Genomic DNA, 25,155 nt, shown 5'->3' with positions numbered 1-25,155 from the left:
TTGTGTTAATGTGACCGATTTTCAAATGAACGTCCTGCGTATATTGCACAAGGGGTTAAGCCATCTTAGAAAAGTACCACATCTAATCCTGTCTTCATCTCATCATTATTTTCAGGAAAACTCAATAAACCCCTAAAATTATCATTTGGCACCAAAATTCCCATTCAAGATATCAACTTTTCACTAGTTCCTTTATCTTATTAAACTGGAGAAAATTAAAAAAAAAAATGTAAAATTAACCCAAGCTTCAGAAATCAAAACCCTAACCTTCCACACGTCAATGTCCTTAAACTTAATGTAGATATTTTCCCTATATCAATTGGCCTAAAGGAAGGAGAAACCTCCTCCTTTTTCTGATTCTTCGGAAAGAAGAAGAAGCATGCAAATGCTCAATTATATGAAACCACACTTCCCTGAAATCATCTTCACCCAAAGAAAGGGAAAACCCCATTCAAGATTGCAATTTCCAAAACTTGCACTTTTTCGTACATCTAACTTGACTGAAGAATTCGAAACTTGAGGAGAAGCTAACAAACCCAACATACACATTCAAGATCGATCCATTTCTCCAAGATTCCCAGGATTCTCATCACCCCAACAGCGAAAAACCAAAGAAAAAAACATTCATGCAATCGAAACCCCACTGCACTGGCTAGATCGACCCAGTCATTCAAGAAACAACTCTTTGATTGAAAAGAACTAAGAAGAAAGAGGAAAAACTTACAAGCAATGCTGGAACGAAAAGAACACTTCTCTTGCTTTCTTGATTTCTGGATTTTCTCGTGTTACTCCGATAATTTTCTCAGACTTTCTTTCTCTCTTTGTTTTATCGATGATTTTGAAAGTTTTATGAATAAACAGGGCACCTTTATATAGTCGCAATGGGATTTCAACGGTAACTTGAATTATTTTTACATTGTTATCCCTGTAAGGAAACCTAATTACATTAATACCAATCATGTTTCTTACCGTTGCCTTTCCAAATTCATGGTTTGGATTTAGGTCCTTTTTTGGATATTAAATAATAATAATCATAACAATAATAATTCGATAAATTTAAAAAAACAATATGCTTTTTGTGGATTTAATGATTTTTTAAAATTATGCCGTGTAAAGAATTACATTATACATAATGTAAAGTAAATATTTGCATGGAAGCATTCGGGCTAACAGTATAAAGAAAATGCATGCACGTGAAAAATAATAGAATTGTTATATATATTCTTTTTAGTTTGTTATATAAATTATCATTAGGGAAGATCACATTTATCCACATTAATGAATAAACGAAGTTGCATTTTGCAATCGGGCTTATAGAACAAGTGATTATGTGCAATTTCGTTATTTTCCGAATTAATTTATTATAGTATCCATTTATTATAGTATCCATTTATATTATCAGAAATTTACCGTACCCCCTAATGTCATAACATAACTTACCCGTACATTGTTGATGCTTATGCACAAAAATTAACGACTTAGATAAAGAATTAATTTTACACTGGAATGAAGAAATCTAATCTCTTTTATATATATATATATATATATATATATATATATATATATATATATATATATGGGGATTGATTTTCTCATGTTAAATGAGAATTCAATTCTCATATTGTAGAGATAAAAAGCATGTGGGGCCCAGGTGTTAGAAAAAATTATATGTAGGACCCATGTCAGCACGGAAATCGAAGGGTGTGTAGGAAAATTTGAATTCTCATGTTAAATGAGAATTATAAAACCCAATATATATATATATATATATATATATATATATATATATATAGGGAGGATACTTTGACACTTTATTTAAGAGTTGTTAGAAAAAAAAATATCAACGACTCTGATTTGTAAGCATGTGATACTATTGATCTTTTTTGATCTAACAGCTATCAGATGAGGTGTCAAAAGATTATACCCCATATATATATATATATATATATATATATATATATATGCTTATCGTTTCTCAAGCTGCTTGAGATAAAGGAAGAGAGAGAAAAGAGAATGATAACCATTCAAAGGTGAATCAATTAATATAAGAAAATAAATAAATAAAACGACGTAGTTTTGGGATAGTCAAAGATAAACTTATCTCAAGTTATTTGAGAAATATTTTTTCATATATATATATATATATATATATATAGAGAGAGAGAGAGGGGGGGGGATAACATTGACATGTCTGTTTGCATGATCCAGTGGGAATAGGATTATTAAGGAGTTAACTCTGAAGACACTTGACCATATATTATTATTATTATTATGGGTTGAGGCACCATGGGCTACATGCCCTATCAAGAAAAGTCCCACGAGAGGCAGGGAGATTGGGCCAGACCTTATATTATCTTGTCCAAATTAAATAACTATCTACACAAAAATGCAAAATCCACGTGCATAATGAAATTTATCAAATCGAATAAACCTAGTCTTAAAAATCACAGAAATTAAAAAACCAAATGATACATCTCAGAGAGGAAGAGAAAGAGAGAACACTAACAAAGAGATGTGGGAAATAAGGGGAAATTCTTTCATTAAAAAAAAAAAAAAAAAAACTGAACCTATGCTTACCAACTCGAATTCTGACTGAGAATAATTGAGTGTTCAAATCAGCTCTCAAATTATCTCACCTTGAAATTGTGAAACATAAAAGAAAATCCCTACATAAATAAGGGAAACATGCAATTTGGAGGAGGGGGGAATCATTTTATTATCAAACTGAGTCCTCTATGGGAATTCTCGTTAGAAGATATCGCCTAAAACAGAGAATTATGAAGAGAAATCAGAGAGATATTAATATGAGAATGAAAGGAGAAATTCAATTTTGAAACAGGGACAGCCAATAAGAGAGAAGAGGGGGTGTAGTGTGAACAACGCAATAGTTCAGTCTTCAATACGAGAATTTGTAGAAAATATCTGGTGAAGGAGGATTGCTCTTAAAAAAATGTGTTTCGAAAAGGATTATAAGTAGGAGGATAATTCTAAAAGACTTGGGGTCATAAACTAATAATATTATGGTTTGACTTTTAATGAAAAGGTAAAAGTTTTCAACAGCTCCTGAATGACTGCCACTTTAATAGTTTATAAAAACCAATAGTTAGACATGTTGTGTTCGCAACAACAAATTCAAGGTACCACTTATTCTTCCTTTGTCATCATGAATCAACAAGTACAATTTTCCAACCCAATTCTTTCTTTTAAAAGTCGTAAGGTGAATAATGGTTCAACTTAAAAAGGTTGTGACTTTACTGCACTATTCCTAGTTCCTTCTTTTGCTTTGACAAAACTGGGCTTCTCTTCACCTGCTTTTGGGTGACATGTTGGTGATTATCGTTTCAGACATCCATTCCAGCAATCTGTGGTGATGGGAAATGGATTATTTCAGGATAAAATTTCATATGATCTGATCATGTCAAAAAATTTATTTTTATCTTTTTTTTCATTAATGTATGTGAAGAAAGAAGTAGATACGAAAATTGATCATGTGAAATTTTAAGACAAAAGAATCTATTTCTCTATATTTTATTTTATTTTTCCTGCCCTATCCCAACAGTAGTGCTGTTGTGTTTTTCTGTACATGAGATTAATGGCATGCTTCCTCTCTTTTTTCAATAAAAATAATAAGAGAATGTTTGTGTTTAAATCATACTTTAAAACTTTACAAAAAAAAAATAAGTTCGTTATTATCATTAAAAATTCAAGTGTGAAGGTAAGTTTCCTATTGATTAAGAATGGATTAAAAGATGATCATATAAGACTCATAAACTTATTATTTTAAGATTTTGAGTTAAAATTTAGGGTTTTATTTCTCTTATATAATATGAGAGAAGTTATCTTATGTTGTGAGATAAATAAAGTGAGATCTACTAATTTTTAAGAAAAGAAAAAAGAAGAAAAAGAAAGTCACATCTTTTTATGTGAATGTAACATAAGAGATAAATCTCATGTAACATAAGAGTATAATTTCCCTAAAATTTGTTTTGTTGTTGATTATAATTAAGTTTGTTGCTAAAAAGTTAAAGGTTTTTAAGTATCAGGTTTCTTAAAAAAATTATCAATTATTTTTATTATTTTGTATAATAAATACTAATTTATTAATCATGAAACAAAATGTAATTACAGTAGTAAATCCTCAAAACTGATTACCAAAAAAAATAAAAATAAATCCTCAAAACTAAATTGGATCTTCTTCACTACCCCTATTACCCCCACAAACTTGTCTTCCTTGAGAACTCTTATTATGGAAATGTTTGGTAGAGGGGGGTAATGCCCAGGAAAATGGGATAGGAAAATGATTTGGCCATATTTGGTAAGGAGAGTAAAAAAGAGTATGGGAAAAAAAATTTCTCATCTTTTACTTTTACGGCTTTTTGACCTTAGTAGTCTCATTTTCATAAGGTTTCACCGGAATAATTTCTTGGTCAAACATATTACTTATATAATGCATAACGACGTGGTACTCTGCGAGAATCACTTTAGGACGTAACACTTTAACAACCGCGTCCTTTGTATTTGTTCCTAACCACTGGAATATGATACCTTGGCAATCACGTCCTCTGGAACGTGATACCCTGACAATCACGTCCTATTCCCAAGACGCGGTACACTCTCAGCCGCGTGTCAGTGGGTCCCATCCCAAAAAGAATTCAACAGGAAGCGGTAGTGTATAAGCCGCGTTCCAGGTTACAAGTCAAGTCGGAGTCAAGCAGATATATATATTTCACCTAAAATTTAGACATATTGATATGTTCACGGTAAAAGAGTTCAAAAAATCCAATAAAAGCAACAAGTTATTTTCGTACAAGATGGTTTTTATAGTTGCTAGCAATTTATTCTTTACTGGTTAGAAGACTAACTCTTAAACCAGAGAATAATTAATTTAGAAATTTACTAACAATAAAATTATAATTTAAGGTATTGGATGAAGGTCTTTATAATAGTTTATATTATTCACTTACACACTCACTCATACAAAAGCCCTTTGGGCTTGAAGTATGAATTTTGCATATATTTTATTTTTATTTTGTTTACCTTAATATAAATCATTAAAAAACTCTCACTCATCACGTTAAAATTTTGGATTAAATTGTTTCTTTCACATATTGAAAATCGGGAAAGCAGACCAAACACGAAACAGGGGTATAAGATTGGGTACTATTGGATTTATTGGATTTTATGTACTCTTTTACAATGAATTATCAATATGCCTAAATTTTAGGTGAAACATATATATCCGTTTGCCTCCGACTTGACTTGTAACCTGGAACGCAGCTTATACACTACCGCTTCCTGTTGAATTCTTTTTGAGATGGGACCCACTGACACGCGGCTGAGAGTGTACTGCGTCTTGGTAATAAGACGTGATTGCCAGGGTATCACGTTCCATGACGTGATTGCCAGGGTATCACGTTTCAGTTGTCAGAAACGAATGCAAAAGACGTGGTTACTAAAGTGTCACGTCCTAAAGTGATTCTTACAGTACCGCGTCGTTATGCATTATATAAGTAATATGTTTGACCAAGAAATTATTTCAGTGAAACCTTATGAAAATGAGACTACTAAGGTCAAAAAGCCTACTTTTACACATGGAATAGCTATTGAATTTTGCCACTGCTAGGATGAAAATATTTTTTTCCCTCGTAGTAGGAAGAACATCACACTTTTATAAGACCAAAATACAATAGAAATGTAAACAAAGAAACATACGAAGCTGGAGAGAGAGTATCCAAAGGTATGAAAGTTTCATAACAGACTATTAGTATTAGTAAAATTAACCCACTATTTCCGTCAAATTTTTGGCTTATCAAATACTTTTTAATAACTTATCCGGAAAAAAAAATTCACCATATTCTCGAATTTTATTTTTTTTCCGATAAAAAAAATGTCTTATACCAAATAATTGCTTCCTTTTTCCTTTCCCTTTTGGGTTGTTCTTAACTGTTTTACTCTTAGCCAGTATGACTTGCATATGCCGATGCTCAATCAATATTAATATACATTTATGACCCTGTTGTCCAAAGATACACTGTTGGGGTCCGTAAGCAGCTAAATTATTCCTTCTCTTTTCAAAATGAGAAAAACAAAAAGAATAAGTACCAAAAAACAAAACAAAAACAAAAAGTCTAAGATTATATAAACCCTTCCCAGTCCAGGACAAATCACCGATTGAAATTTGAAACAAAAAGGTTACATATCACATGTGTCGTATGGATCTACTTTCGAGGCTGCACCAAAAAAAAGTCACCTATTTTTTGCAGACCATTGTATAATTTTCTCCAAGATGAAGGTCCAGGATAATCATGTGGTTGGTACTTGGTAATAGTCTAAACTTGTGGGAGAGCTTTTGGGCAAACGGGTAAATTTTTAAAAGTCTATTTTATTTAGTGCAAATGTGAATAGTGATGTGAGTGCACAAATTTTACACACTAGCCAGGTCACAACGATTGCTTTCTCTAAAAAGTAATTGGGTCTCACTATAATGGTTGGAAGATCTTTTCATTCAATATTAAGGATAGAGTTTGGAAAAGACTTGAGAGGGTTGGAAGGAAAGAATGCTATCCAAAGGAAGAAAATAAATTGTAATAAAGGCAGTGGCGCAAGCTATCCCAACTTTATTCTATGTCTTTGTCTTGCTTTAAAAACCCTGTTTGCCTAAGGAAGCAGGTGTTATGGGGTTCAAAGATCCTTTGAACCTGGCAATGTTTGCTAAGGGATGAGGTGGATGCTAAACCCGAATTCTCTTGTGGTAAGGGTGGGTGTTAAGAGTGAAGTATTACTCGGCAGGTTCATTCTTGAATGCTCTCTCAAGTTGGGGCAAATTGTTCTTTTACTTGGAGGAATCTTATGGAAGGAAGGCAGCTTCTAGAGCAAGGAATGCTTTGGTGAGTGGGTGATGGATTCTCAATCAATATTTGGGATGACTCTTTTGATTCCTTACAACCGATGGTTTAGAGTTACACAACCACAAACTAGGATTTCTTGAACTTGAAAGCTTTCCCAGTATTGCTGAAGATGCCATGCTTGAAGTTCCATCTCAAGATTGAAGAAACCTGATCAGAACTTGGTGAAGATTAATGTTGAGGCCCATATCAGAAGAAAATCATTCATTTGGGCTGGAGATATAGCTTGCTTGGAACTCATGTCAGCAAAGATGGGTCTTCTTCTTCTAGAGCTTGGGATATGCCTGATACTTTAAATGGTGGTGTTGGTTGGTTTATCTTACAATGCAATCATTCCTATGGATATCATCATTTGTTCATATGCCTCCTGTGCCCTTAAAACCTACACACTCTGATGCAATTGCTTAGTCCACCAAAACTAAAGGTGCTGGTAATTCGGTGAGCTCTGCGCCAGACTTTTCCCCTACTGAAGGCTGATATCATTAATTAATGAAAAAAAAAAAAAAAAAAGGTCAGCTAAAAATAAAATCACCTTAACAAATGTTATTTACGCAACATATTTCCATTGGCAATGGACCAATGGTGTATGATATTTTATTTGTTTATGTACAATGTAGTTGTTTATTTTAGCAAAATAAAGGGACTGATAAAAAAATGATACATGGTATCTAGATATGTTTTTAATAGGAGAGTGACAGAAATAATTTATTTGGATATGGAATAAAAATAAATAAGGTTTCTATCATGCATTGACAATTTGAATGAATCTATCCAATTTGCAAGAGTCGGCAACACTGTGATGAGCAAAATCTTAGGCAACACATTTAACATTGCACTATTAAACGGCAACATGTACACGTGAACCCCCCCCCACCCTCTATCTACAACGTAAGAAGTGCCTCATTCGTTTGGTTCTCTTGTTATTTGTCTTTTTTATTCTTTTAGCTAAGCAAAAGCACTGGGAATAAATAAATATATATAAATAACTTTAAATACATCATAATTAGATCCTTTCTTGTATTATGTGAATAAAATAAATTAATCCCTGAAAGAATAGCTCTAGTAGCATGATTAGCATCTCTACATGTTGCTTTCAGAACCAAATAAAAACACAGGAAGAAGCAATTGTACAACTCATTACCAGATAAAAAGAAAAGAAATTATATTCGGTGATACTTAAAAATATTATAAAATATATAAATACCTTAAGACGAACGTATCCTACAATGCACACCAATCTATTATACTGCACACGAGTAAGCTATCTCTACCAAACAGCAACTCGACTTCTTTCGCAAAGCCAAGTGATGATGATAACAGCACATAAATGAATCATATCAAATTCATAAATGCTGCTACGAGCAACATAAATTTTCTCGGAATCCAAACACTTTTTTTATTGCTTGTTTGGTGGAAGGAAGGATGAGGAGCGGGGATTTTCTTTAATACATTTTTCCAAACTCTTGTTTTCTTGCCTTTCCATTATCTCTAGATAACGTTAAAATACAGTAACAATGTGATATATAATATTCAAAGAAAAATAAAATAAAATAAAAATAAAAAAGAAAAGTGAGTGCAGTTAACGCCAAGCAGATGCGACGGTAATAGTTCTTCCCATCCACCCAAAGCAAATCCCACCGTTCTCTTCTCTCACCGTGACTCGGTTTCCATGACCGAGTCGCGCTTTGATTGACTCGGCCACCCTCTGACTCACCGGTTTCAACTTGAAACCCGCCATGCTCATGCGGGCGCGCCACTTTCCAAAAACCTCGCACCGTTCCACGCGATCCCTCCCTTCGCAAGCGATCGAGTTGCCCAGCCTCCGACTCAATCCCTCCTCTATCTTAACTCGCTCCGAGTTGTCCCGTGTTGGCGTCGACTCAATTGAGTCAAAAAGCGCGCCATAATAAGAACACGACTCGGCCACACGACCCGCAAACGGCGCCGTATTGGTGTTCATCTCTTGCTCCACCAGCGTCACCACGCTAGGCGCGAGTGCCTTCACGCGGCGGAGAAGATCGTCGCGTGGATTCTCTGTCGACACGCTCTCGTCTGGCATTCTGTAAAGCTTGAACGCAAAGTTCACAGCCAGCGGCCCCACCGGGTCACAACCCAGGGACTCGCGAGTCAACTCGGCGAGTTTGTTAGATACAACTTTGAATTCAAACCCAATCCTGAGTAGCTCCGCTTGTCGACCCAGCATCATGCCCACCGTCTTCAACCTCTCGCCAGAACCGTTCTCCGCCACGGCCGTGATCTTCACCGTGCCAGGCTTGCCGTTAAGACGCGCTGAGAACTCGTGAAGAAGGTTCGCGTATTGCCCCCCATGGCCGATATCGAAATCCACCACGCATAACTTGACGCCGTTGTTGGCGTTCTCGTTTTCATCGTCGAATGCGGCTTCGAGCATTGCGAGGTTGGCAGCCATGAAAGCAACCTTGAAGCAGTGGGAGTGTTCGAAGAGCAACTGAGTTGACTCGGCATGTTCCTTGCTGAACAGCTCCGCCACGGGTGGTGGATTTTCAACCGGGTTTATGCGCGATTTCAGCGCTGAAACCATGCAATCCGTGAATCGTTGATCCGAATTCCCGGTTGTGTTCGAAGCCTGCACCAAACGGGCGAGGATCTCCGTCGCAGCATCTAATTTCCCTTCGGAAATCGCCGATGCGGCCTCCATTAACGATAGCTTGGAACAGCTCGAAGCAGGTGAAGCCACAGAGGAAGAAGATGAGTTCGACGACGTTGTAGACGAAGTGGGCGAGGACGAAACGGGTACAGGTTTCTGGGTCTGAGTCTGCCCGGGAGCAATCAAGCTTTGTATTGTCTCCGAGTGCCATTCAGAGTTGGTAATCACAGAAACTGCATCACCTTCCTCATCATCATTGTCTTCCAAAAGCTGTTTTTCCAACTCCTGCAGACGATGGTCCATCATCTTCTTCTCTGGTTCATGGGTTGTTATTCTGTTGTGAACCTGAGCCAAACTGGAATTTGGGTATGGGAAATTTGTGTTTGGGAGGATCGAATTATTCATGGGTAACGGGGTTTGAGCGGTGGTGAGATTAACGGGATTTGGGCGAAGGTGGTGAATGGGTAAGCCGAAACGCTGTGAAGGGAAGCCCGAAGAGTTGGGGAATTCAGAAGGGGAAATGGAAAAATCCATCGGAGAAAGAGAACCATGCTGGAAAGTCCTGGGCTTCACAGAACGAAGTAGATAGTTGGAAAGGACTGAGTTATGGTTATTGTAGTTATTAAGGTTAAGGTTATGGTTATGGTTATGGTTATGGTTATGGTTATGGACTTGGTTGGTTTGAAATTCGGCGAGGGTGCGTTTACCGATGAGAGGGGATGTTTGGCGTTTGGCGATGTGAGATGAAGGGTCAAGGAAAATTGCAGGGAGTTGTTGCTGGGTTCGGTACAGAGGGTGAGAAGGGTGAAGGTTGTTGGTGGTGGCGGTGGTGATGGAGGGGGTGTTGTTGTTGTTGTTGTTGTTGTTGGGTGGAAGTGTAATGGATCGGCCGGGAAAACCTGCTGCTCCGCCGAAGAAATCCGAGGCTCCACCGCCCGAGAACCCCGGCGACGACATAGAGGACAGTGATGGGTTTGATTTAGCGAAGAAAACAAGAATAAACTAAAAGCTTTGGTTTATTGGAGAAAAGCATGGGACACAGATAGAGAGGGGTTTCTTTTGATATGGCGTTGAATTGGTGAAATGATTATAGAGGAAATATAAGGGAGAGTTTTAAATTTCGATTAAGAAAGCGCGTACGGGAGTTTCTTCTTCTTTTATTTTTTTAAAATTTTCTTTAATGATACTGGTACCGTGAATGTTTCTCTCGCGTTAGAGTTTGTACGTATTAAGATTACCACCGTTGGATTGTTTCCGATTCGAGATTTTCACCTTCCAACGGACGGTGATGAAGCGCACCAGAGGCAAAACGCATTCGTCACACATTCAATAACCAACTTCAATTCTCCTCGGGTGGCGCAACACCAACGCTCACGCGCGTGTTCAAACTCCAAACACATAAAGAGCGTATTACTCTTACGTTACCGTTTAGTTATCTTGTCGAAAAATTTGTCAATATTATTATTTTCCTTGTAATTTTTGTTGGATTTTTCGGTATCCTAATTTTTTTAAGCTATCCATATTTCTTAATAATTAACACATTTCTTTAATAAAATTTACTAACAATTATTTACAATACTGAAAGAATCTTCGATTATCATATTAGGTAGGTCAATTTCTTGTACGTTTTATTTTTTGAGTTGTTTTCAAAAGTTTTTGTTTTTGTTTTTGTTTTTCTAGAAACACTAAACAAATTTTAATATTTTTAAATATCTTATTTAATTAACATAAAATCTTTTAAACTTATATTTTAATTAAAATATTTTTAAAAATAATATAAGTACTTAATTTATTACTTTTAATTTGGTATTATGACATTTAATTATGAAAAAGAATATTATATCTATAATATATTTTTTCTTACCATCTCTTATACTCATCTTTATTATCGTTCATTAAAATCAAATAAACGGTTTTTATTTGGTGTTATTTTGTAACCGTTAAATTGATTTTAATTCAATAATTATAAAGAAAAAAAATAAAAATATAACCTTCTCAATTATGAATATATAAAACATGTTATTTTGATAACGACATATCATGAAAGATTATTTAAAAAAATGTAGCAATCATTTTACGAAATAAAGTGTAGTTAATTCGGCTTTAATTGAGAGGAAATAAATAAATGCTCTGATAGTTATCATATTGATTCTGAGTCGGTAATTGATTCTTTTTACTCATTTTATTATTTTTTTTATTTGGTGATTCCTGTTTATTCATTTTATTAAAGTGTAATAGTTCGAAACTTGTAGAAAAGTAAGTTATTAAATATATTAAATGACTTTGAGTTAAATTTTGAAACCGATGTGTTGCGATGGGATAAAAACCCTAAAATGATGCCGTTTATATTTATTTATTTTTTGTTAAGAAAGGAAAATACTCTAAACAAATTTTAATATTTTTAAAAAGCTTATTTAATTATTATAAAATCTTTTAAGCATATCTTTTGATTAAAATATTTTTAAAAAATACACAAGCATATAAGTACTTAATTTATGTACTTTTAATTTGGTATTATGATATAAAATTACGAAGAGGAAGATTATATTTAGATATTTCCCTTACAATCATTTTTACATTCACGTTTGTTATTGTTCGATTTTATTTTCTAACTGTTAATTTGATTTTAATTCAACAATAATAAAAAATACTTGTAAGAGATTATAACAAAAAAAATTACAAATATAATCTTCCCCAATTATGAAATATAAAAAAATGTTATTTCGATGACGAAATATCATAAAAGATAGCAATCATCTTACGAAATAAAGTGCAGTTAATTTCGGCTTTAATTGAGAGAAAATAAATAAATGCTCTGATAGTTATCAGACTGATCTGAGTCGGTAATTGATTCTGTTTATTCATTTTATTAACGTGTAATATGTTCGAAACTTGCATAAAAGTATGTTATTAAATAAGTTAAATGACTTTGACTTAAATTTTGAAACCGATGTGTTGCGATGGGATAAAAACCATCAAATGATGCCGTTTATGATTTTTTTTTTTTCTTATGAAAGGAAAATTTTCACATTAAGTTTGGTGATTTAGAATCTCTTTAAAATATCAAATATTGGTAGTTAAGTAAATAGAAAGGAAAGGGCTTCGGTTCGATTTCCACATGCCGACTTCGGGAGAAGTTTAAAGATTTTCATCTCTAACCCACCCTCACACTCCGGATTAATCTCATAGCTGGCTCAAAGAGTCGAGTTGAAATTTGTGAGAATATCATAGGAGGCCAATTCATCTCAAAGAGATAATTAGGATTGGGTTAACTCTAAAAAAATCTTCTTAAAAATTACACTTGTGGGTGTATTGAATTGAGATTTTAAAATATTTTAATTGATTATTTTTGGACAAAAAAATCCATTGGTATTCAATTAAGATTTTAAATGATTGAAAAAAGTCAAATGGTATTCAATTATAATTTTAAAATATTATTTTGAAGTCAAATCTAGTGATACTCAATCAAGATTTTAATCAAAGGAAAAACAATATTGTGGATGTGGTATTCAAAAATCTAACGATTTTAGTGGATTTTCTATTGTTATGAATTTCATGAGACTTTTTTAGTAAGAACTGAGAAGTATAAATAAGATGTCTCTCTCACAATCTCATCATGACTCGTAGAATTTCTTGATATTTCTCTTTTACCATGCTTCTTCTTCATTTGGCGCGGGTCGACGCACTCAAAACTAGGTTCGACCATGTGAGCTTCGTTAAAGCTCAAAAATAACAGATTTTTTAGTGATTTTCATCACAAAATAACCCAGAAACAACAACACAACAATATTCTAATCTAATTTATCTCAATAAAAGCAAAAAATTTAGAAGTTTTTGAGAACTTTTGAAAGTTTTAAAAAAAATTCAAGCTATGGTCGTTATTTTTCTTGGCACAAAAGATGTGATTTTTGTATTAAAAATAAGGGTAAGTATTGTAACAGCCAATTAGTGTTACTACCAATCAATTTTACTGTTAGATCGATTATGCTGATCCAACGGTTATATTTATTTCTACCTTTGTATGGTCATGATTCCTTATATTTAATGTGAAAGCATTAAATATGAGAAATCATTATCATACAAAGGTGAAAATAAGTATAAAGTATTAAATATGGAGAATCATAATTATACAAATATGGAAATAAATATAACCGTTGGATTCACATAATCGATCTAACGGTGAAATTGATTTGTAATAAATTGGTAGTAACACTAATTAGTTATTACAATATCTTTTCCCTTAAAAATAATATGAAACAGTGAGAAAATAACAGGAAACAAAATATCCCAAACCATTTTCATTTTATATCAATGAAATGAGACCGATTTAAAGGAATATTGAAACTTTCATAATATGAACACTATGATTCATAACAATACATTTATAAACGAAATTCATTTGCTATAGTAAATGATTTCAAATAATTTTTTGTGTCAATAGATTACTAAAAATTATTTTTCAAAAGCCCTAAAACAATTTAAAGTTTCAAAGTACCGATTGAAAATAATTTCAGACATTTTCTAAATATTCATGTAATAAAACCCATAAAATTCATATTCAAAATTTTCTTAGAATACTCAATGAAAACATGCATATGATATATGGTTAGAAAACTCTTATCACGTGGGACGAGAATCCCAAGATTTTCAATATCAATAGTAAAAAATTTCAAACGAAATTTTATCTTAAACTTTATGTTCTATATTTAAATTTCAAATTATTTTAATAAATAAAAAAATTGATCTTTTAATCATATATGCATAGCTTTGATACCAACTAAAAGATATAATTTTCAACTCATTGATCAAACCCAAGAGCAGAAACAAGAAGATCAGTGGCGGAGCCAGCATAGCAACCCAGCTAGAGCCAAAAAAAAATTAGCCTATATCAAACTTAGCTACGGTTATTTAGCCACATCTAAAACGTCGCTAATTTTTAAAAATCAACCTGCAAACTGTTTTAAAACCCCGCCCTATCCCAGGGTCGACCCCTCCGGGCAGTGGCGGACGCAGAAATTTTAAAAAGAGGGGGTGAAAATAAAAAAGATAGTTGTTATGTTCAAAGAAGATAGTTTCTATCTCCCAAAATAAAAAAGATTTTCATGAAACTTAACTAAACAAAAATGGAAAACCAAACTAAAATTAATCAAACTAAAATTAAACTATATATATATAAATATATTATATACTATCATACCAGTGGAGCTGGCAGAAATGACAGCTAAACATATTCTTGAGTTAGAGCCTGAAAATGGGGTTGTTTATGTCTTGTTATGTAATATATATGCTGCTTGCAAGAGATGGGAAAACTTGCGTGAAGTAAGGAAAATGATGATGGAGAGGGGAATTAAGAGAACACCCATTTGTTACAATACCTGTACCCAGAAAAATCGAAAGGTGGAAGTTGGACGGAACACGACTTTAGAATTTGATTCTGCCTGGCTCTAGAATTTACATAGCCAAAATCGAGAGGCTGAAGAAGGAGGTTTCCTGGTTGGTGATGGATGGAACAAGGAAAGGAGGGAGGGAATGATCTGATGTTTACAAGGAAAAATATGTGTAAGAGTGTGGGCAGAAGCATGGGAAACTAAAAGAAAAAATGTGTACAACACATTAATTTCATCATCCCATTTTGTTACATATATTATAAAAAAAATTATTATCAATTTTTTTTTTGTGGGGGGGCACCCTAGCCCCCTAGTGGGTCCGCCCCTGGATTCGGATTAGTAGTTAGATCTTACTTGCACGTTGACCCCTCTAACTCTCGAAACCCCTCGGTTGAACCCGTAACTCCCAGGTCAGAGGGGTCATTGCATTTTTTTTAGAAAAAAAAATTATACATGAAATGACGTTGTTTGATGTGTAAAAGTTGCTGCCTAGATTTAGAATTAGATCTGAAATCTGAATCGTTCTTCTTCTTCTCTTCCAATCTTCTCTCCCAGACTCAGACCCAGTCTCCCTATTTTGATCCCCTTCACCTCTCCTCTGTTATTCTCTATTGGGTAAGGGATCTCCTTTCACATACTGTTGTAGATGCATGAGAAGGACAAGAATGGTCTGAGTTTGATGATATAACTTTTCATTAACTCGATTAGAATATGTGTTTTATATTTTGATACTTTGATTAGCTTGTGAATATTGACTTATAGATATAATTAGTTGAATTATGTTAAGTATATTTTGAATTTTTAATGATTGGTAGCTTGATTTTTTTGAATTTTTCATATAAAATATGTATTTATATTTTTTTCAATATATAAAATCAAGCAAGCGAAGTGACCATTGACATCGACCGAGTTAATGGTCGGGCCAAAATTTTAAACATTGTTTGAAAATTAGCTTCGGTGGTTTAGCCACTTTTGAAACATGACTAATTTTCAAAAATTAGTCCGGGCCAAGACCCTACCCTGCCTTAATGTGGTTAAAAAAAAGAACTTTTTATATATAAAATTACAATAAAATTATATTATCTTTTGATAGGATGAGGTTAAAATTGTATTTTAAAAATTTATATTATTTTTTTTCAAAAAAAAAATACATTATCTTTTAATTTCTGCTTCTTTCACAAACAACCTTAAAAAAGGCAACATTTTAACTTTTATTTTATTTATTTTTTTAAAAAGATTGTTATCCAAATATCTGAAAATTCTCAAAAAAAATATTTTTTTAAAGAAAAAAGCAACTTTTTTTGGAATAAAAACTCATCCAAAAGGTGACTTAATATATACTTGCCCACTTCTCATTTTAAAAGCTTTTAAACAGATACGAAACAAAAGTTCAAAATATAATATTTTTTCAATTTTGTTGCTAATTGAACCGAAATATTAAGGTAACAAGAAACCTGATCAGGTCTGAACTTAAGTGGATTGGGTTCAAATTCTAAAATTAAGGTCAGATATATTTAAATGTTTAATGTAAGTAAATTTTTAAACTAAACTAACTCAAATTGTTATTACAAAAAAAATAATTAAGATGATTAATTTAAAAAAATTTGAGGATTAAATTAATACGTTATGTATAAGATGGTAATATTTTTGAAATTTGTTTATTTTTTACTTCTATTAATTTATAGTTTATTACTTTATTACGATGCCAAAACAAGGTTGAAATATCTGGCCGGGAGAAGCGCGTGAGAAGTATGTTGAATAATGTTGTAGTTTGTGAGAACGAAAAAGAAAGGATCTTTATTTGGAAGTGATCAGGTGAGGTGAGAGGACAGTTATGAAGCAATTCTAAAAAGGGAGAAGAGATACAAAAGTCCCTCAAGAAAAAGGAAAAGCCGCTGACCAAGCTGACGACGTTCACATGCGTGGACCAATAAAAACCCGCGGTCAGGGGAACTCTGTTTCCTCCCTCGTCGCTTTAACATCTCTCATCTTCCATCCACTGGATTCTCAATTCCAGTAACTTAACTGCTTTGTCTTACCCTTATCTCTCGTCCGGTGGATGCCTCTTCCCACTTACCGACACGAGCCAGTCACTGCGCATAGCGTAAGCTGGCTACCTGCGTGTGTCTTCCACAAAGAGCCGAAAGTATTATTTTAATTAATTAAAATAATATTATTATATCCAAATAAATAATAATAAAGTATATGATATTAATGAGATTTTGTTACATTTAGCAATTCATGTGTTCGGATTTATTTCGTTTTTTAATAATCCATTTTAAAGAAATATAAGCGGATTTTATTTTAGGCATTCAACTGAAAAAATCAACTAATAATGATTAATATAAAAGTGAGTTAACTTGTCGTAAACCGAAACAAGATTATATTTTACAGAAGGGGGAAATTCTCATTGATCTTTTGCGTCGAACAAAAGTAAATTTCGATTTTGTTAGGGTAAAATGACATAAATGCCACTTTGTCATCTATGTACCGTGAATTTGGTCAATGGCGCCTAGTCATTTACGAAAAAAAATGGGGTTGGCCTTTCGGACCCACCGAGGATTAGAAGTGGTCTGACTTGAGAATATCACAATTTGTCGGAAACAATATGATCACGCCATCAGCTGGCGATGGCAAAATATTTTTGGTAATACGATATATTAATCATTCGGTATATTTTTTATTAAATCTAAAAAAAAAAAATACATTTATAGTTATATTTTTTATATCCTTGTTTTTTTTTCATTTTTTATAATGAAATACTCACTTTCGATTACTAAAAATTTATTCAACCGATAGATCAACTTCAAATTTTTTTAAATCATAAGAAAATATGTTTTTTTATCTTATATGTTTTTAATATTAAATAAAAAATTCAGTTTTCACATTATGCATAGCTTCCGAAGAGAGAAAAAATGGGTATAATTTTCACATTACAAATTTTCATAAATACATAATTAAAACTGTTAAAAGAACATAAATTTGTGTCATTTAAAAGAAGTTAAACAAAATAATGTAATTAGATAATTAAATACAAATAATACATAGATACATATATGTGTGTGTGTGGGGTAATTGCGATGTATACAAATGAAGCCTTGGTACTAAATGTAGAATGATACAAGTTGGATTGAATTTATCAACTATAGTGGGTTAATGACCCAGAATGCGATATGTCTGCAATGTGTGTTTATGTACAACGAGTGGACGAAATTAATTGCTTCAATTATTCAAAAGCTCTTCAGGCCACATAACTTCATCAAAATATTTTATCCAAATGGGCTGCTCATGTGAACTTGAATATTTTAGAAGGAATTTCATTATTTTTATACTTTTCTATGAGAGTTGTGTGTCTATTATACGGCTATAGGATTTTCTTTATTTTTTTAAATATATATAAAGTTTGGGTCATGGAAATTTATGTAACTTTCTAAAATATTTAACGTTATAATGGTTTATAGTACTTAGGAAACATATTTATCAATTTTTCACAAAACATTTTAGAACACTACTCCACGCATGAATTGTTCCTACAGATTTGGAGGTTCAACAAATTTATCCTAAATGTTGTCCTTTACTATGATGTACGGACACGGCACGCCGACACGTTAATTCTAAAAAATTACATATTTCGACACGTTGAGACACGTTTTGATATTAAATAATATTTTTAATATATATAATATAATTTGTATTTAATAGATATAACACTCAATAATAAGTCATATAACCAATCAAATATTCAAATTTCATAACATAAATATAAACAAAAATAATTTTTCGTGCCTTGTTAATTTTTCATGTCAAATTTATAACAGAAAAAAATTCAAGACTAAAAAAAAAAAAAAAACGTGACCGAGCGTTGACCACGTGTCCGAAAAAATTGACTGCGTGTCGGAAAAATGTGTCGGAGCGTGTCGAAGAGTTGACCATGTATCCCAAAATATTGACCACGTGTCGGACGCGTGTCCGAGTGTGTCCGTGTCGGACACGTGTCCGACACGCAATTTCTTTTTTAAGAAACGTGTCCGTACTTCTGAGGTTCCTGATACGAGAATATACGAGAAGTACTATTCGTGGAGAAATAGAAAATAAAATTAATTTGAAAATGTAAAGTATTAATAAAATGATGATATTTTAGTTTACCAAAAAAAAAATGATGATATTTTAATATTTTTATTTCTTATAAATATGCAACAGTATATGATTCTTGAATGATCTATTTATAAGAGATAGATGTTGAAAAGGAGGAAAAGTGAGCGATATTTCCCTTCAATGCCTATTGTGCATATAAAAACTTGTGAGAGTAAACATCGTTATTGTCATCATTAGAGGTATATAAATGAAAATTAAGGGACAGATATACAAATTCAAGTTTTTCTTGACAGCTATTAATAATATTTATTAGTGGAAATTGTGTATAAATTCACAAATGTTTTTAAATTAAATTTTCAAGACACTAAAAAGTAGACAAATCATGGTCAAGAGTATGAACAATTTCTAAGATGAAACTTTTTATTTTTTGGAAACATATTTCTAAGATGAAACTTTCGTATTACTATTGCGGGAAAAAAATAATTTTCTTATTATGACTATGTTAATCGACATTTTACTTATCAAATCGGCATTCCAATGACATAAAAGCGAATTTCAACATCCATTCTATGGTTTGAGAAATGATATGACGAGTGACGACCATTCAATACTCAAAAGATAATATAATGGGTGATACAAAGATTCTTAAATGATATTATTTTGACAAATTTGCAACAATTTATTTTATTTTTATTTTTGTAAATTCGATATTAGTCTTGTGATTGCGTTCTCCGTGTGTGTGGCGAAACAGCTCGCTTTAATTTGCTATTGTTGTTTAGCCAAGTTGACGAAAACATCTTATGATTGAAAAAAAAAAATTGTGAAATGAAAAATGATGAACAATAGGAAATTTTGGTTTATTTGTTTATTATTTTTTCAATGGGATATGATTCGTTTACAAAGTTTTTTGAATTTTTTACAATTTACACTGTATTCTCCCGGGAGAATATAGTGTAGTTTGTAAAAGTTTATATTCTCCCGAAAGAATATAGTGTAATTTATAAGAGTTTGTAAACAAAAAAATTTGTAAATATAACCTGCCCTCTTTTCAATATGTCAGTTTCTTTACACTTTGGACCATGACTCTTTTCTCCATATAAAAAAAAGGTAATATATAGTGGCATGGGAAAATCTGCAAATTTTGATAATATAAAGACATGGATTATATAAATGTATTATTTTTTTCATATTTAATAAAAATATATATTAAGTATTATATATATATATATATATAAGCATTGTGACACCATTGATTTTTTTGATGTAATGGCTCTCAGATGAGGTGTCAAATCTTAAATTTGACACCAGTGTCAAAGGATCCTATATATATATATATATATATATATATATATATATATATATATATATATATAGTACCGAAATTATTTTGCTCTCTCGATCTGTATAGCACGGACTCGTGATTTTTTTCAAAATTTACGTGTCGGACACGTGTCCGACTCGGACACGCCCGGACACGCGTCCGACACGCGGTCAACATTTAGGGACACGCGGTCAACTCTTCGACACGTTCGGATACGTTTTTCCGACACGCAGTCAACGTGTTTTGTTTTTTTTTTGTTTTTTTGTTTTTTTTTTTAAATCTTAATTCTATTTTATTTTTTATTTTTTTGGTAAGCTTAATTTTATTTTTTAACTAAATATAAAAAAATAATTTATAAATTAATTTTTTTTCTGTTATGAAATTTGACATGAAAATTTAACAAAGTACGAAAAATTATTTTATTTATATTTATGTTATGAAATTTAAATATTTGATTGGTTATATGACTTATTATGTACTCTTATATGTATTAAATATAAATTATATTATATATATTAAAAAAATTATTTAATATCAAAACGTGTCCCAGCGTGTCGAAATATGATATTTTTTAGAATTAACGTGTCGGCGTGTCGTGTCGTGTCCTGTGTCCCGTGTCTGTGTCCGTGCATCATTGCTCTCGATCTCCCCTCCCAAATTTACGATCGAAGCAATATATAGTGGCATGGGAAAATCTGCAAATTTTTGTCCACACACAATGCACTTGGCTTCAAGTCTATAAGCCATATTGCCGTATGTGCATGCAGAATGTGCTTCCCTCAAAATAATTGAGCATTCTTTTGGTTACAGTTTTGGTATTCCATTCTGTGTGTAGTTATCAATTTCATTTGAGTTTCTTCTCTCATAAACATCCTGATAATAAATAAGCCTTGCGTTGAAGTGTTTGACCAAACACAGAGGTGGCCTCTTTTTCCAACTCTACCTTCTAGATGCTTTGTGTACTAGCTGAGCAAAAAAATCTACAAATTTGTTCAAATTTCTAATTAAAAAAATATATAAGAATGATCCCAACCTATTTGGAATGGAAGGTTGTCAATCTACTCGAATAAAAAAAGACTATTGATACATTAAAGGAAGTACGGCGTATATACCTAGACAACGAATACATCTATACCACGTACAATTTTATAACCAAAGTTAAAAAGTGGACAAAGATATGACGATTATATATGTGTGATTTAATTGAAAAATTAATAATATCACTCTAAAGCTAAAATATTCTTAAATTGACCATTGAACACATACATGATCATGTTGTGTTTATTAAAATTTGATGGGTTAACTTGTAACTATTATAAAAAGTTAGATATAAATAATAATCGATAAACACTAATTTATAACTAGAAATTCTATTTGAACATTTCAAATGGATATTTGTTTAGCCTGCTTTTCCGACATGACCGCTTTACACTGACGACCAAACTGGTAAACACTAAATAGGATCTTAATTAATTTCATCATGTATTGTTTTGGTAACTGTTAAGTAAGAAAAGAAAATAAAGTCGCCTGATGACAAAATAGGTTTTTTTTACCAACAAAAAAAAAGGGTTTTTAACTTCATCATTATATTATATTAAATTAAACATCAACCACTTAAAATGGTGCTAATTGGATTACTACTTATTTCAATTTATCATCATAGATTTACATAAGAGTGTTCTCATTTAATTCCGTTTTAAGAAAAAAATACAAATTAAACCAACTAATTTTTTATTTTAAAAATCTATTAATTTATTTCTAATTGAATAACTGAACTAAATCGAAAGGAAAAATATTGTATCATTTTAAATAAAAAGACTGTGTTTATGATAAGAGAGATTTCTCACACAATGAAAGATCATCATGAGAGAAAGTGTGAGGTTATTGATGGAAAATATTTTAATTTGAATATTGGGATTTTGGGTTCTTCTGTGACAGCAAAAAAAAAAATTTATGCTGTCATAAACACAAAAGGATGGGTCCGCAATTTATAGAATAAAACAAAAACAAAATAAATTGAAATCATGTTTTTCGAAGGCTTTACGCGACGAAAAGGTAATCTCCCGTGGCAGGAGAACTATTATTCTGTTGAATATTATGTATAATAGTATTATTTCACTTAAAATGACACAATATTGTCATTAAAAAGGATAAATATTTTTCTCTAAATCAAATTAATTAATCTTGATCAATTTTATTTAGTTTTGTTTGGTTTAATTAGCTTTTGATCAAAAAAAAAAAATTGGTGAATGAGCTTTTGATCAATTACTTTGAAAATAAAATTTGTATCTTATTTTATTTTATTTTATTTTATTTTTTATTTTCATAACTTAATCAGTAACAAATTTACTTAAAGATTTTGTTAAAAACATCATAAATTGACTTAAAAAACAAACTTATCTAAAATATTTTAAACAAATAACAATAGGTTGAAATATAATAACTTATTAATATATAAATTAGAACATATAGATATGATTGTACAAGTTCACTTTGATTTATTTTGATTCTGGTTTCAAAAAATGAAAAAAAAATCAAACAAAACTAATCAATTTTCACAATAAATAAATAAATCAAAGTTAATCAATTTTATTTATTTATTAAATTTTGATTTGGTTAACACCGCAAATTTTATAACTACGCAAATTAGTGCATGTTGTAGTAGGGGAATGAGTTTGACAAATTCAGAAGTACATTGCGTGAGGGCAAAAAATCAAATAAGAAATTAGTTGGCAACTTAACCCATCCGCACTACCAGGTACCCTCTGATTTTTCTTCAGGTATAACATTGGACTGTAAGGATGCCACGTGGCATATGCACAATTCATGTTCCGCTTGTATCATGCCTACCCCGACCTAATATCCTCTATAGTCTATACTATATATCATTTTGTGGCCATTTTTGTTTCTTTCCTTACTCAAAATGGATACCCACTTTTCCAAATTCACCTAATCGCTTTTGCAGTACTGTTCTATAATGCCATAAAATCCCCGTCATACGCACCCGAAACATGACTTCAAATTTTGTGGCTGAAGGGTAAACAGTAATTATATGTGGGTTTATTTAGAAACACCAACAATTCACGTGCATAGACATGAGAAAATGTTTAGATGTTAAAAGAAAAAAATGTGAAAAAAAGATGAAGAGTAGAAAACAAAAGAACATAAGATGTTAACGAATGAGTTTCCTCCTTTGTCTAATGATTATAAGCAGTTGAAATTTAAAAGGAATTAAAATTATTTGAGGGAGATTATATTTAGTTATTTACAATCTTTTGTAATCACGTTATTTATCCTTGGATCAAAATTATTTGAGGGAGATTATAAACAGTAATTATTGGATATTATATTATAATTGTTCATTTGATTTTGATTCAAGAATTAAAAAAAAAAAATTGTAAGAGATTGTGAGCTAAAATAGTCCGAAAACCGTAAATATAAGCTCTCCCATATTATTTATAAAAAATAAACAACGATTTTTTTTTGAAAGATTGCATGAATATCTATCAAATTTTTCAATTTTTTTTTTTAAAAAAACTATATAATATAATTATTATTTACTTAAAAATTCTACTTTGATTAAGTTTAAGTAAAAGAGAATATTAATCCTCCAAAATTTTTATTTAAAGATTTAAATTAAATAAAATTTAATCATTAAATTATTCAAGTCCATTTTAAAATATTCCATTTGTTATTAACATAATATTTTAAAAATTAAAAAAAATGAGTTTGAATAATGTAATTAATGTAAAATACATATATTGGAATGAATATTAAATTATCTTTAGAACTAATATGTAATTGTTGGAATTTTCAAGTGCAATAAAGTCTCTTTCTACCAAAAAAAAAAAAAAGTCTCATATTAGCTGGGACTTGAATATCTCATTAATCTTCCCTTCAACTATGAAACCCAACATTTGCATGTTCCCCTTCAACTCAGTACCCCAGGTCCAAGTACTTAACTTGCCTCTCGATTCTGATACTACTGTCAGGTGAGTCAGGAGAAGCCCATGGCGGAGGACGACCATTAAAGGGCTAAGTTAGCTTAACCGTAGCAAATGAGACCCGACATCATATCTCAACTCAAAATCGACTCCATCACACTTTAATATCTCAGCAATCTTTCCCTCAAGTGCGAAACTTACATTAATATGCTCCCTCTCTGAGAATCCTAGGACCCAAGTACTCAACTCGTCTCTAGTCAAGGTCCAAGCTAGCTCAAGCCCAATCCGGCTCTGATACCATTATCGGGCAGAGTTAAGGGATGTCCGTGACCAATGGACTAAGCTAGATCAACAATATAAAGTGGCTCTGACACCACATCTCAACCGAAAATCTTAAGGCGTTGAGTTCATAAGTCCTCTCACTTATATTTATTTTATTTAACTCATTATCTGAGACTTCATTTCCCTTGGATATCTCAACATTAATCTTATTCTCATAGTTTAATTTCAAAATGTCATTTTAAAGGTGTCATCGGGAGGAGCATACTTTGGAAGTTGCAATCTTCAAACATCAGTTAAAAATAGTTAACTGGAAAACGTGAATTAGAAAACAAACTTCGAAATACATAAGTTGATCCATACCAGCGTATTTCATAAATTGAATTACATTAAATTTAAATTTATATCAAACTAGTGAATTACCCGTGCGATATCTCAGGGAAAAAGAACGAAATATTTGTCGTCTGCCGTAGTTGGTTAATCGCACTGCAAACCTTATACTTACAAAAACATGTGTTGTTATCTTGTTCTATATTTCAGGTGAAAAATTACAGCATTGACACAGAACTTTGCAAAAGTCAACCATAAACAAAAATCT

At 31.8% G+C, this 25,155-nt stretch overlaps 1 protein-coding gene across 1 annotated transcript; it reads right to left on the bottom strand.

Moving 5' to 3' along the window:
* Positions 1-8,341: 8,341 nt before the first annotated feature.
* On the bottom strand, positions 8,342-10,589 carry LOC133305211 (scarecrow-like protein 8). Its single transcript, XM_061505349.1, has 2 exons — positions 10,214-10,589; positions 8,342-10,162 (listed from the first exon to the last, which is right to left on the bottom strand). The coding sequence occupies exons 1-2, from the start codon at positions 10,486-10,488 to the stop codon at positions 8,485-8,487; spliced, it is 1,953 nt and encodes a 650-aa protein (XP_061361333.1). The 5' UTR covers positions 10,489-10,589; the 3' UTR covers positions 8,342-8,484.
* Between the last annotated feature and the right edge of the window lie 14,566 nt (positions 10,590-25,155).

This window comes from Gastrolobium bilobum, unplaced genomic scaffold (assembly GCF_033153095.1).
Source record: "Gastrolobium bilobum isolate Gb01-03AN ecotype WA unplaced genomic scaffold, APGP_CSIRO_Gbil_v1 utg14059, whole genome shotgun sequence".
NCBI lineage: Eukaryota > Viridiplantae > Streptophyta > Magnoliopsida > Fabales > Fabaceae > Gastrolobium > Gastrolobium bilobum.
The sequence above is the reverse complement of the archived record's forward strand: the minus strand, read 5'-3'. Positions and strand labels throughout refer to the sequence as shown.